At 41.4% G+C, this 13,200-nt stretch overlaps 1 protein-coding gene across 1 annotated transcript in view; it reads left to right on the top strand.

The window, feature by feature from the left end:
* The first annotated feature begins 504 nt into the window (after nucleotides 1–504).
* The window catches only part of MEP1A (meprin A, alpha (PABA peptide hydrolase)), a 14,685-nt gene continuing 1,989 nt past the window's right edge, over nucleotides 505–13,200 (top strand). The window contains exons 1-11 of the mRNA XM_010002425.1: nucleotides 505–573; nucleotides 659–683; nucleotides 784–831; nucleotides 1,672–1,712; nucleotides 1,825–1,903; nucleotides 2,209–2,326; nucleotides 4,216–4,391; nucleotides 6,757–6,978; nucleotides 7,903–8,049; nucleotides 10,919–11,134; nucleotides 12,031–12,493. Of these exons, the coding sequence (XP_010000727.1) occupies nucleotides 505–573; nucleotides 659–683; nucleotides 784–831; nucleotides 1,672–1,712; nucleotides 1,825–1,903; nucleotides 2,209–2,326; nucleotides 4,216–4,391; nucleotides 6,757–6,978; nucleotides 7,903–8,049; nucleotides 10,919–11,134; nucleotides 12,031–12,493 (1,604 nt within the window). The remainder of the gene's footprint in view (nucleotides 574–658; nucleotides 684–783; nucleotides 832–1,671; nucleotides 1,713–1,824; nucleotides 1,904–2,208; nucleotides 2,327–4,215; nucleotides 4,392–6,756; nucleotides 6,979–7,902; nucleotides 8,050–10,918; nucleotides 11,135–12,030; nucleotides 12,494–13,200) is intronic.

Genomic DNA, 13,200 nt, shown 5'->3' with positions numbered 1-13,200 from the left:
AATGAGATTAGCTGTGGGGAAACACTGTCAGGGTACCCATAATCATATCTCTTTTATCTCCAATCTTTACAATGTGATGTTAATTATTAATGAAAAATAGTGCTGGGCCAAATTCTAATGTCACTGGAGTTCTACAATCCCAGAATAATTCTGTTTAAGAGTGTGGTTTTCTTCCTGTCAGGATGGTGACATTGACAGATAACAAACTCAGTGGAAGGAGTCAGCAACTTCAGGTCAGACTGAGATAATTTTACACCAAGACTGGGTGGGCCTTTCTCCAGATGCCTGGAAGACACAAAGTTCTCACATTCCTCCAAAGTGGACTTAGTTAACTGATACCAACAATACCATCACGTGCCATTTAAGAGGAAATCTTTCTGTTATCACCATGTTACGAAGGTGGAAAGTTCTAAGCTGGTTGGCTGATCTTCTGTGGGAAGTTCAGCAGCATGCCCTATATATTGCAAGAGTTGAGAGGAACCAGGATCTTTTTCCATGGCAAAAATGGGCTCCAGCATCTTCCCACTCTGCCTAGCACTTCTACTATATTCTGTGTATGGTACTCCAGTCTCTGTAAGTAGAAACCTGATATCTACAGGGTCCTCTCAGTCCAAAGACATCTCATACCTTACACTGCTTGTATTTTGTTCTCTTTCAGGATGGGCATCACTCCAGTGAAGCTGGTAAGTGTTCTGTGAACTCTTCTGAATTCTGAAACACTTTATTCTGCTTGCTGCTGTGCCACCAAAGCTGAACACAATGTTTTCTGTCTTGCAGTAGCAGGTGCTGATGCTGGTGAGATAATAATAGACATTCCAGAGATAAACTTAGGTGAGTTCATGTCTAAATTCTCATAAGGCTTGAAAAATTGTGAGGAAAATGCTGAATTTACAGTATTATTAAAAAGACATGGATGACTGATGGTCAGATAGATCATGGCAGCAAGAGAAATAGAGTTGAGTTCTGAATTACCTCCCTTTGGCTAAGACACACGAATCTATGATGGGACTGTAACCCTGGGTCAACAAGGGGTGCAGAGGTCTTTCTCTTCTGAAGTTTGGACAAGACCCATGGTGTCCAGGCAGTAGCCAGCTGTATCAATTGGACAGGCTTTGGAGTCCCACCGACATTTCCCCCTTCCCCCATCTCTATGATTTTTACCAAGTTGTAAAAGATGAGCAATAATGTAGAAGTTTATTGAGCTTCTATATAAACAGTAAGGAAACCAAATGGAAAAGACACAAAGCACTGTACTGTCATCCTCTAGGGTTTTTTCTTGCAATGGGAATTTCTAGATATTCTTTGATGGTGCAGTGTACTCTGTTCTTCCTGATGAATTACTCCATACTACTAGATTCTCCAGAGCAGTGTCTCATTGTGTGACTGTTACCACTGCCTGATAGCAACAAGAGTTTCTCTAACTAGACATGGATAACGGAGGCCACCAGATTTCCACCCCCATAAATGCAGGCATTGCTGAGTGGTAAATGTTGAGTAGAAGTTACTGTTACTTTCAGGCTTGTCCCTCTATTTCAGTGCCAAGAAACTAGTCTTCATTTTTCTGCAAATGCCTGAGGATGTTAACCTTGTTTAAGCAGGCTCAACATGGTTTATGAGGTGAAATATATTTGATTTTTCATGTACATAATTTTTCATTAAATCGCTTTTCAGCTGCTGGTCTGGATCTCTTTCAAGGTGATATCTTGCTTCCTGTAAGTCCTTAAAAACTTTGAATTTATCACTTGTCCTAACTAGTTTTGGTATAAATCAGCCCATCTCTCCACAATAGATACATCACCAGCTGTTAATTCCTTTTTTTTTCAGCAAAACGAGCGCAATGCCCTACGGAATGAGACCTACAGATGGAAGTTCCCCATTCCATACATTCTGGGTGATAACCTAGGTAATGCAGATATTTTATTCAGATTCTAGCTCCTATCCTTATTTGCACTTGAGTCATACCGTGACTAAAAAAAAAATAACTCTCTTTTTCAGACCTGGGTCCCTCCCAGTAAAATTCACTAATAACTAGATGGCTTCTTTATATTAAAACCAGTATTTTTTTTTCTTCTAAAGCTGTCACAACAAAACACAATTTAATAAAATGCAATAAGTTTTCAGTAACTTTTCTTTTGGTCCTGTGCACCTGTCTCCAGGGTGAATGATCTGCAGTGTGTTAAAGATGCTTTCTGGATGTATGTTTTCCAGACCTGAATGCCAAAGGAGTCATTCTTCAGGCATTTGAAATGTTCCGTCTTAAGTCTTGCGTTGATTTCAAGCCATATGAAGGAGAGGAAACCTACATCTTCTTTAAAAAAGAAATTGGGTAAGGGTTATGTCAGTTTCTGCTTAGTTTTGCTGTATAGAATCAGGTGGGAACTCATCTTAATTCAGCAGTTTAAAAGTGTAGTCTGCTGTCAGCAGAGGAAAAGGCCACCGGGACTGCAACTCAGCTTAAAGTCTTAGACATGAAGCTTGGAAGCAGCTGCCTCCCTCTGCTGACTGCAGAGGTTGTTCAAGTGATGAACCTGGAATGGGCATCTGATGTTTGGATGGTTAATTTTTGAGGAGGTGGATGCTAGCATTTTTGGGTTTTCATTAGCTGCTTCCATTTTCATAGAATCATAGAATCATTAAGGTTGGAAAGGACCCTAAAGATCCTCCAGTTCCAACCCCCTGCCATGAGCAGGGAACCCCACCACTAGATCAGGTTGTACAAAACCTCGTCCAACCTGGCCTTAAAAACCTCCAGGGATGGGGCATCAACAATCTCCCCGAGCAACCCATTCCAGTTCCTCACCCCCCCTTATAGTGAAGAATTTCTTCCTACTATCTAACCTAAATCTCCCCTCTCAGTTTAAAACCATTACCCCTTGTCCTATCACTACCTTCTCTGATGAAAAGCCCCTCCCCAGCTTTCCTGTAGCCCCTTTCAAGTACTGGAAGGTGCTCTAAGATCTCCCTGCAGCCTTCTCTTCTCTAGGCTAAACAGCCCCAACTCTCTCAGCCTGTCTTCAGACAGGCTCCAGACCTGTGATCATCTTGGTTTGCCCTCTCTGGACCCTCTCCAACAGGTCTACATCTTCCTTGTGCTGAGGGCACCAGAACACACAGTATTCCAGGTGGGGTCTCACCAGAGCAAAGTAGAGGGGCAGAATCACCTCCCTGGCCCTGCTGGCCACACTTCATTTGATGCAGCCAAGGATGCAGTTGCTCTCTGGGCTCCAGCACACCCTGGTGGCTCACGTCCAGCTTCTCATCTACTACCAGTCCCAAGTCCTTCTCCTCAGGGCTGCTCTCCAGCCATTCTCCCCCCAGCCTGTATTTGTGCCTGGGGTTGTGCCGACCCACGTGCAGGACCCTGCACTTGGCCTTGTTGAACTTCATGAGGTTGGCACTGGCCCAGCTCTCCAGACTATCAAAGTCCCTCTGGATGGTATCCCTTCCTTCTTGTGTTTCAACGACACCACACAGCTTGGTACCATCAGCAAACTTGCTGAGGATACACTAAATCCCACTGTCCATGTCTCCACCAAAGATGTTGAACAGCACTGGTCCCAGTACTGAGTCCTGGGGAACACCACTGGTCACCCGCCTCCATTTGGACATTGAGCCATTGATCATAACTCTGTGTGTGTGACCATCCAGCCAATCTCTTATCCACCAAGTGGTCCATCTGTGAAATCCATGACTTGTCAGTTTGGAGACCAGGATGTCATGTGGGACAGTGTCGCATACCTTGCACAAATCCAAGTAGATGACATCAGTTGCTCTGCCACCATCCACCATCTCTGTAGCCTTGTTGTAGAAGACCACCACATTGGTCAGGCATGATCACCCTTAGTGAAGGCATGTTGGCTGTCACAGTTTCCTGTTTCTGTGTATGCACTATGTTTCTTGGCACATTTCTTGGCAAAATGGCAGCTGATAAGAAGACTAAACTTCTGTGTATCTCAAATCAGAGGTGAGCTTGTCTAACACAGAGGATATAAAAAGAGCTGGCCTCATGCAAGTGATAGTGAGTATGGTTTTGTGGTTTAGTCTGCCTTCAGAGCAGAGTATCTGTAGTGTATCAAGGCAGCTGCTCAGCACCTAAATGATTTATGTGACTCTTTTTATATTTAAACCTGTTTTGATATTACTTTAAATGAGTGAGTAGGGTGAGAACTTAAATATACAGAAAAAACTCAACAGACAGTAATATCTGTATTGCAGGTGTTGGTCCATGGTGGGGAACCTGCAGACTGGACAAACCCTCTCTATTGGGGAAAGGTGTGACTACAGAGCAATTGTGGAACACGAGATCCTGCATGCTTTGGGATTTTACCATGAGCAGTCAAGAATGGACAGGGATGACTATGTGACCATCTGGTGGGATCAAATTATTACAGGTGGGTTTTGACCTTTTGTAAAGTGCAGAACGATCAGTTTCTTCTTTTCCCTTCTAGATTTTATAACATTCTTAAATATAGGATTTAAAAAATACTAAGCTACTCCTGACAACCCTGTAAATCAATTTGTAAATGTAGCTGGACTTTGATACAACTTCTCTGGTGAAAGACTAGAGACTACTTAAGGCCAGAAGAGAGAGACCCTGCTTGGAAGTCAGCAAATTTAATTTCCTCTTGGCCCATGACTGGTTTGCTCTCTGATTTTGAACAAATCACTTCCCCTTTCTAAGACTATTTTCTCTTATTGTGTAATGCAAATTGTAAACTTACTGGGGTGTGTGTTGGGATCCCAACTTGTCCTGAGCTTTGATGTGGCTCTTCTCAAAACCTGATTCAGGTTTTCCTGGAACTGGAAATATTTACTTTTTAATGAAGAAGCCTCAAGGTGATTAAATTAGACAGGACACATAAAACAGAGCTTTACCTTACTCTCCCTTGCCTACTGATCTGATCTTTTGAATGGCCATGTGCATTATGACTTGCCTCTACCCTGTAATTGCAGTCTCTTGGGATGGCTGAGCAGGAGATGGGATGTGGATATTGATTTTTGCAGACTATTCTTTTTATTGTTAGGAACACCACTAAAAACAATTCACCTTATTACTAACTTGGTCTTATCTTGAATCATGGCAATATGTAAGATGATGATGTTAATAATATCAAGACTCTGGCTTTGGGGGCCCTTTTTGCTGTGCTCTGTAACCTGTTGTCAGCTTCATGATGTCCAGAGGTATGGAAAAGCTAGATAAAACTGTGCCCATTCTCTGTGCTTTCCCCTCCAAAAAAAAATACACCATTGCATCCTCTAAATGTGTGGTATGTTCAGCAACCCCAAATCTGGAACAGCAAAAAAAATGACTGAGATGATGGACTTCAGTGTGACAGCATTCTGAATGGAGTCCTCAGGCTGGGCTGGTATCATCACAGTCAATTCCTATATTCTGTAGGTTTCTATCCATACTATAAAATGTAATTTTCCAGTTAGGCAAATTCCTTGAGGAGAAAACTTCTACTGAAGCTGTTTGAAACATGTCTGTTCCTCTAAGGGGAATTAAGGCTGATATGACTGTGCTCTATGTGTGTCTATGTGTGCACACACACATCTCTTCCTGTATTAGTGATCTGCAATCATGCAACAGCAGGGTAACAGTCCTTGTCATAATGAACTTCATAAACTGCAGCACAGAGAGCTGGCTGGTGAGAGAAGAGATCCCCTGTTCATGTTGCTGTTGACAGAAAACCTGTTGGGCTTCAGCAAAATCCCACAAGAGGCCTAATGAAGCAGCAGTTCAAAAACACATAAAAGTGACCTTTTGCCTGGCAATGATCTTAAAAACCAGCACCATTGCACATGTATATGTCCTGCCAAGGACATTCTAAGCAGGAATCTCACCCTTCTTGATAAAAGGTGCAATTCAAGTACCCGTAACAATGTTAAACAATCCCAAGCTCAAATACAATCTCAAGCCTGGAACTGAAGCCCTTTGCACCCGGAATAGACTTGCAGAAGGGAAGGACAGAATTCCCACTCAGAAGCTGTAATTATCTACTGAGCACAGTCATGTGCTGTTTCTTTTTGGAGAGAAAATGCCAAATATTCTCAAAATACTTGTCACTGAAAATTCTGGCAATCTCTCTTCCATACCAAAACATGTGAAATGGCTCCCTCTCTCTGCCCTGTCAGACACCTTCATAATGAAAACCCTTCTCTAAGAAACCATGAAAAATGTGTTTGCAAAAGACATTTAAATAGAAACATCATAGCAATATTGTCAATCTAGGGTAAAAAATTAGGTATGTTTTCCCTCACAGTCCTAATATATTCTTTGCTTCAAAGAAGAACAGACCCTGGAGGCACTCCAGGACTGTCATACCTGTCTCCTGAATGAGTGGAGGACTCCAGGACCTTTCCATGTCCATATATGATAGAATATCCTGGGAAACATTTGCATCAATACAAACAGGCTCTGGAATGGAGCACATAAATCCTTAAATGTAATCCTTCAGAATGCTGACTACTAGACCATTTAATCTGACCTCCTATATATCCCATTCTTTATAGCTCTTTGATATATGATTTTGAACTTACTGAAGTCACATGTGAGGGAACAGAACTGCTTTGTTGTCCAAATTACTTCATAAATCTTGCTGAATTTGAATATTTTACATTTTAAAAAATGTTTAATATTTTAATTGCTTTTGGTTATATAAATTCTTCTTAGAACACTGTATCCGAGGGGCTATGTTAAAACAATTTCCTTTCCTTTTTCTCTAAAAGTGAAGCACTTTTCTGTTCTTTTACCAGACAAAGAGCACAATTTTGTGAAGTACGATGATGGCTACATCACTGATTTGAACACCCCCTATGACTATGAATCAGTGATGCACTATGCACCTTTTTCATTTAACAAAAATGCAAGCATCCCCACTATAACAGCAAAGATACCAGAATTTGATGACATAATTGGACAACGTCTAGACCTCAGTGCCATTGACCTGGAAAGACTGAATCGCATGTATAATTGCAGTAAGTCATAACTTAACCATAGCAAACTCTGTTTATACTTGAGCCAGGCTAGTTTACCTCCCTTGTGCCTCTAAAACCACAAAGACTCTTCTCAGGTGCTCTTGAGGAAGTATGGGAGAGGGCATGTGGTGTGGAGACCCGAACAGTTTGTTCCCTGTCTTTGGCTCTGCAACTGTTACTGCTTTTGTAAAAGTTGAGTTGCTCCAGGAAAGTCATTAAATTTGCATCATTTCTTCTACGTTGCTCCTAGGGGTTCAGTTGTGTGGTTGTGTTCTGCTGCTGTGTGGGCAGCTTCATTGTGAGGGGAAAGCAACTGTGCTTTGTCCTCTTTTCCTGATGTTTGGTCTTAATTACATTATTTTGTATGTGAGATTGGCTAAGTCTAGAGTCTGACACTGTCTAGTTGGTTGCTAAACTGGTGGAAGATGTTACCACCATGTGTGATTATTAGCAAGAAGTTAATGTGCCTGTGGATCTGTCAACAGAAACATCAGCTTGCAGGCAAACTCAGCTGAACTGGCCTAAGAAACTGGGTGGACCTTGCCTGGAGTGAAAGAACAGTGTTCTTCCAAAGCAGACAAGTGAGCCATGAAGAAAAACAAACCCAGCAGAGGAAGGCTTAAATGAAACATCAGCTCTGTTCATAAAAGAGCTTGTCTCTCCAGGATTTACAAGCAGAAGCCTTTGTTAACCTTCTGCAAAGTGGTCAAATGTTGTTATCTTTATGCAGGGAACCCTTCAGGAATCAAATTTTTCCTCTTTTGATTCTTTGGGCTCACATCTGCTGTTGGTTAAGTCTTCTCTATGTGATGTCTTTACTGGTGTAAACAACCAACTTCCCCCCTGAAAAAAACCATTAGAGCAGACTTCTGTTTTAAAGGAGACACTACTTTGGAGGTAACCATGTGTGCATTTTTTTTTCAGCTTCAACTCATACTTTTTTGGACCACTGTTCTTTTGAGAGTGAAAATATCTGCGGCATGATACAGGGCACCAGGAATGATCTAGACTGGGTCCATCAACTGAGTGCTACAGGGCAGCAAGACCACACAATTTCTGGGCGTTGCAGAGGTAAAATGGTGTAAAAGAACACTTTCCTATGCAAAAGGGATTATCTTGAATATTGGTCCCTTGTGCATGTCTGTGCTGGTCTGCATGCTTTAAATACAGAGTCTTTAACAGCTTCTCTGAACCTGCCTTTGTTGTCAACTCTTTGAGAAAACCCAGCACTTGCTGCTCTGAAAACACAGGATTAAATTACTATATTTAAGACACTACCCAGCAAATATCCAAGTCGTAATGTTTCTAGTTAAGCAAAAAGCCTTTTTTCTTTTCACATATTGGCCTCATGAGCCTGAGTTTATGGTTGTACTTGGTGCTCTCATTAACCTTTTTCATCACAGTGGAATGTTCTCCCCACCAGCAAGATAAAATGAGACATAGAACAATCTTAACTAGAGCCTTTTAAATATAACCTGGAAAAGAATTTACAGCAATTTCCAAAGTCTGAGTAAGAATTATGTTCCCTCATGATAAGGATGAAACAGCACTCATAGACACTCATAAATGTTATATTTTCCTAGCAAATAATAAATTAAGTTTGAAAAGTGCTGGTTCTAGAGGTAGAAGCAAGTTTCAAAGTATTTTTATGATAGATGTGTAGGGATAATTTTAATTTTCACATCAATGTTGGCATTTTTCAAAGGAAGAAAATCTTGAAAAGGGTGGAGTCAGCCCCAGTCACAGGGTGGTAGCTTGCAAGTGAGAATAAAGATTAAATCCCAACAGGGAATCCTGAAAAGCAAGGGCCTGATTTGTCATTATTTAGACAGTGAAAGCTACTACAGGTTTAAAAAAATAAAATTAAAAAAAATATATATATACATATATATATATTAAAAAATTGTTGTAAATTTTGCCGAAGTACAGAATGAAGGAATCCTGGCCTATAGCACATTCTATTGGGCTTTGTTACTCTTCCATAAAGGAAAAAATTGACTTGCTGCACTCAAGAATAGACTTTTCCCCTTATGTGACCCACCCACTGGAAAGAAAAGAAATCCCCAGCCTCTTATATTGCTGGTATTTGTCAATCAGGTTTGAGAAAACAATATAACTCAATAAAACCATCTGGCAGCTTCTATAAATGCATGCTTCTAACCTTCACCTGACTTTTTCATTCATTCTCTCTTCTTTCTTTTTTTTTTTTTTCTTTAGATAGTATAATTATAACTGAAAAAGAATTAAGCTGAATTATTTGAGATTATTGGGTAAAATCTGATCTGTCTGAAGTAAGCACTTAATGGCACTTTACCATCTAGTGACTCGATGCTAAATTAGTAGTAATATACTCTGAATTCCTCCCCTCTGGATAGGGATGGTGAGGGTCTCCAGGGTGCCCAAATGAATTGCATGAGTGTTTCTCTTTTGGAGATCTTGGAAGGCTCATTGACTCCATCAAGAATTTAGGCATTTTTTGAGAATTGCTTCTGCAGCCATCTCAAGTGGGGGCTAACTTTAGGTTTCTAACATGGATGGATTGCATTTTGCCCAAGTAGTTTGACTTATTTGGTTTTTTACTTCTCAAGGGCTAAATGGGATGAGGGAAAGTACAGCATAATACTTAGGGAGGAGATGGCAGCTTGGCTCTGGATTTGATCCCTGTATCTCCATGCTGAAGTCTGCTAAGGCCGTATCCTAACAGCCACAGATGATTAATGTTGCCATTATTTGACATACTTATCAAAGAGGAGGTAGAGCCTAGATGATGTGGGACTTTGGTACCACTGTAAGCTCAATAACAAAGTTAGGCACCTGTATGAGGCTCACAGTTCTGTTTCCCACCTGGAGCAACGGTCATCGTACTTATATTAACATACTTAAATTTAAAAGAAATTTAACCTGTGGTGAAGTGTCACACGTGCACAAAGCACTTCTGGTGTCTTTGGCAAGGTTTCTATGGGTATGAGTTCAAAGCATTGCTGCTGTGTGGGAGGTAAAGGAGAAAATCCTCCTGACATAGCTAGAGCAAACAGGATAAACTGCTCAAACAGCTCCACTAACCATGCAGGAGGCTGTGCTGCACTTATGCAGCTACAGGTTTAACTGATGATGCCCCAGATATTAGCTTGGACAGGAGTCCAAGGAAGCAGCCCCCAACAGAGGAAGCTTTCACACAAACAGCTAAAAGCATTTCTCTTGTTCATTTAATCATAGACTATAATGAATAACTAAAGAGAAATGCAATACAGATAAGATGTGACGTGTTCATGTGACACCAAGAAGAGACACATGTGCAAATGGTGAATTCCTCATCAATACAAGAATAAAATGAGACATTTCAAATCTAAAGTAAAGTATACTTCAGAAAATATTAGTGGGAAATTAAGCTAGAGGGGCAGGAACTCTGATCTAATTTCCACAAACTTGAGAAGCTGAGTTTTGAAGTCTTTGGATAAGCTGTAAAAGAGAGTTTCATGGTCAGGGTCAGGAGAGTGTAGTTCTGTGTCCAATTCTTTTATCTTCACCACTGATAAGAAATTATCTTACTCTTTACAAGGCAATAAAGCAAATGATCTCCAGGATTGCATCTTTATATTATCTTCCACATAAATAAAGTAAAAAATGTTTACTAGTTACTGGCAGTCAGTGCTGAATCCTCTGCCTCCTATCTCTGCCATCCCAGAGAAATACAACTTTCAACTAGACCAAGAAATGCAAACTTGACATTAAATGGCAACAACGAGTTCCACATACAAGCTGGACTACTAGTCCTGTTCTTATCCTGACCTATCATAGATGGTTGTCCTATACCATTTCCTCTGCTATTCCTGTTAGCTACTATACTTATGCCTGTCTAAAAATGTGGAGTTGAAGTATTAAATTTACAGCCAGCAGGAAATCTGGGAGGAGATGGTGACACTCTACACTTTCTTCACAGATGCTGGCTATTTCATGTACTTCAACACGAGCTCTGGCCAGGCAGATGAGGTGGCAGTCCTAGAGTCTCGAATCCTTTATCCAAAGAGAACTCAGCAGTGCCTCCAGTTCTTCTATAAGATCACAGGAAGCCTTTCAGACAAGCTGATCATCTGGCTGAAAGAGGATGATGGCACTGGGAATGTTCGCAAGATGAGGAAAATTCAAACCTTTCAAGGTAATTCTGGAAATATAAGAAATACATAGAATATTGGGGAGGAAAATTTGTTTTACTGAGTCCATGAATGCAGTGGCTTAGCTCAGAAATCAAAGCTGCCAGAATGTCTTGCAAGACATTCTTGGAAGAATGGCTAAGAATGTTGGTATTACATGTGTGCATTTAGCAATGAAACTGTGGGTTGTAATAATGTAATGTAGGTGCTCCAGAGCAGAAGGCACCATTTCCTAATAATGTTACATTGCATTCAGTGTTTGAGAGGGACCCCAACCTCTGCTGGAGATCAATTGGCTAGACCTCCACTGGCTGATATATCATCTGACAGTGAGCTGTTCAGATGTAAATACCTGTGCTCCTCTAGGAATCCCAGCCTGGTTTTTAATATGGTTTGAAATCCAAAAGCTTTATTTTGGAAATTTGAACTGAGTTCCCACTTTGGCTGATTTTGCTAAATAGGCCAAATTCAGCCCCTGTGGCTCTGTATGTTTTTGTTGTCAAAAAACCCAAGACCTGTGCTAATCTGCCTGTATCAAGCTGCAGCAGTTTGCAGAGATGTAAGTCCCTGGAAAAGTGGCAGCAAGTTAATTCTATCATGTTTGGTCATTGACTCCCATATACTTATTATGTCTTGGACTTTAGCCTGTTGCCCTTTATACCAGAGACTGTCACTCAATCACGTGTGAAAAGTCCCTCACGCCGTGTACCTGGAGCATTTAGGTGGCAGGGCAACGTGCACATACAATAATCACAGTATCAACTGCAGATCTCCAGCCTTCAGGACTCTGCGAGAGGTCCAGTTGTCTAAAAACACAGCTGGAATGGATGGTTAGGAATAAGCTGCTTTGTAATATCACTCATCATGCTGATGTCAATGTTTTGCTTTCCCTTTACCACAGCGGACAATGACCACAACTGGAAAATTGCCCATGTAACTCTCAGTGCACAGAAGAAGTTCCGTTACCTCTTCCAAGGACTCAAAGGCAACCCCAGCTCCTCATCTGGTGGGATTGCTATTGATGACATCACGCTGACAGAGACCCCCTGCCCCACAGCTGTGTGGGTCATACGGAATTTCAGCCAAATCCTCGAGAAACCAACGAGTGGCTTTATTGAAAGCCCCCGGTTTTATAGCCCTGAGGGTTATGGGTTTGGCATAACTTTGCAACCCCACTCCAGAATCAGTGGCTACACTCGTGTGGCCTTTCACTTGTGCAGTGGAGAGAATGATGGTGTTCTGGAGTGGCCAGCCCTGAACCGCCAAGCTGTACTCACAGTGCTGGACCAAGACCCTGATGTCTCAAAAAGGATGTCCTCAAGCAAAAGCTTCACTACAAGCAAAGACCATGTTAGCCCAGGTAAGTGAGGCCTGCCTGGAGGAATGATGAAAATGAAATCCAAAGAGTGAGAGTGTAGGACTCAGAGCTGGTCAACTTTGGTTGCATTTCTCTTTTTGGGACACTTTCCTGTGTATGACTCGGAGTTCCTGTCTGCGAAAAATCATCTAGTGGGAAAAGTGACACATAGAAGGTTGGTGTTATTATGAAGGATCCTTGGGATATCTGAGTTTGACATTGAATCAGAGTTCTCCTAAGAGTTGGCAATTCCCATTCTGCTTGTAGTTTGCCTATTATGATTGCTGTCATATCATCACAGGATGGTGCAATGCCAGCAGGGTGCTGTATTCTATTATTAAATTAACAATAACATAAGCTAAAACTGCATTCTGGAGGCTTGGTTACCTTGAACATACATGATTGGAAACAACAGGGTAGCTGTATTTCAGAAAAAAATACTGAAAACCCCTGTGAGATCAGCCTGCAGCAGTTGAAGCCTGTCTTGCTTGGCTGGGTGCAGACTGCAAACTATGAACTGTATCGGATGGGGGCTACCTTTTAACTCCAGGTTTATATAGCATGTACCAGTTCCGTATCCACCCCTAGAATTTCCCTTGGATGTGGCAATTTGAAGAAATGAGAACAGGATAATATGGAGTTGGGTACAGAATAAAATGCTAGAGATTAATCTCCATCCCTCTTCACTTTTTTCCAGTTGAAGTTTAGCAGACG

Source organism: Chaetura pelagica, unplaced genomic scaffold, assembly GCF_000747805.2.
Source record: "Chaetura pelagica isolate M959 unplaced genomic scaffold, ChaPel_1.0 scaffold46, whole genome shotgun sequence".
Taxonomy (NCBI): domain Eukaryota; kingdom Metazoa; phylum Chordata; class Aves; order Apodiformes; family Apodidae; genus Chaetura; species Chaetura pelagica.
Note: the sequence above shows the minus strand (reverse complement) of the source record. Positions and strands in the feature narration are given on the sequence as shown.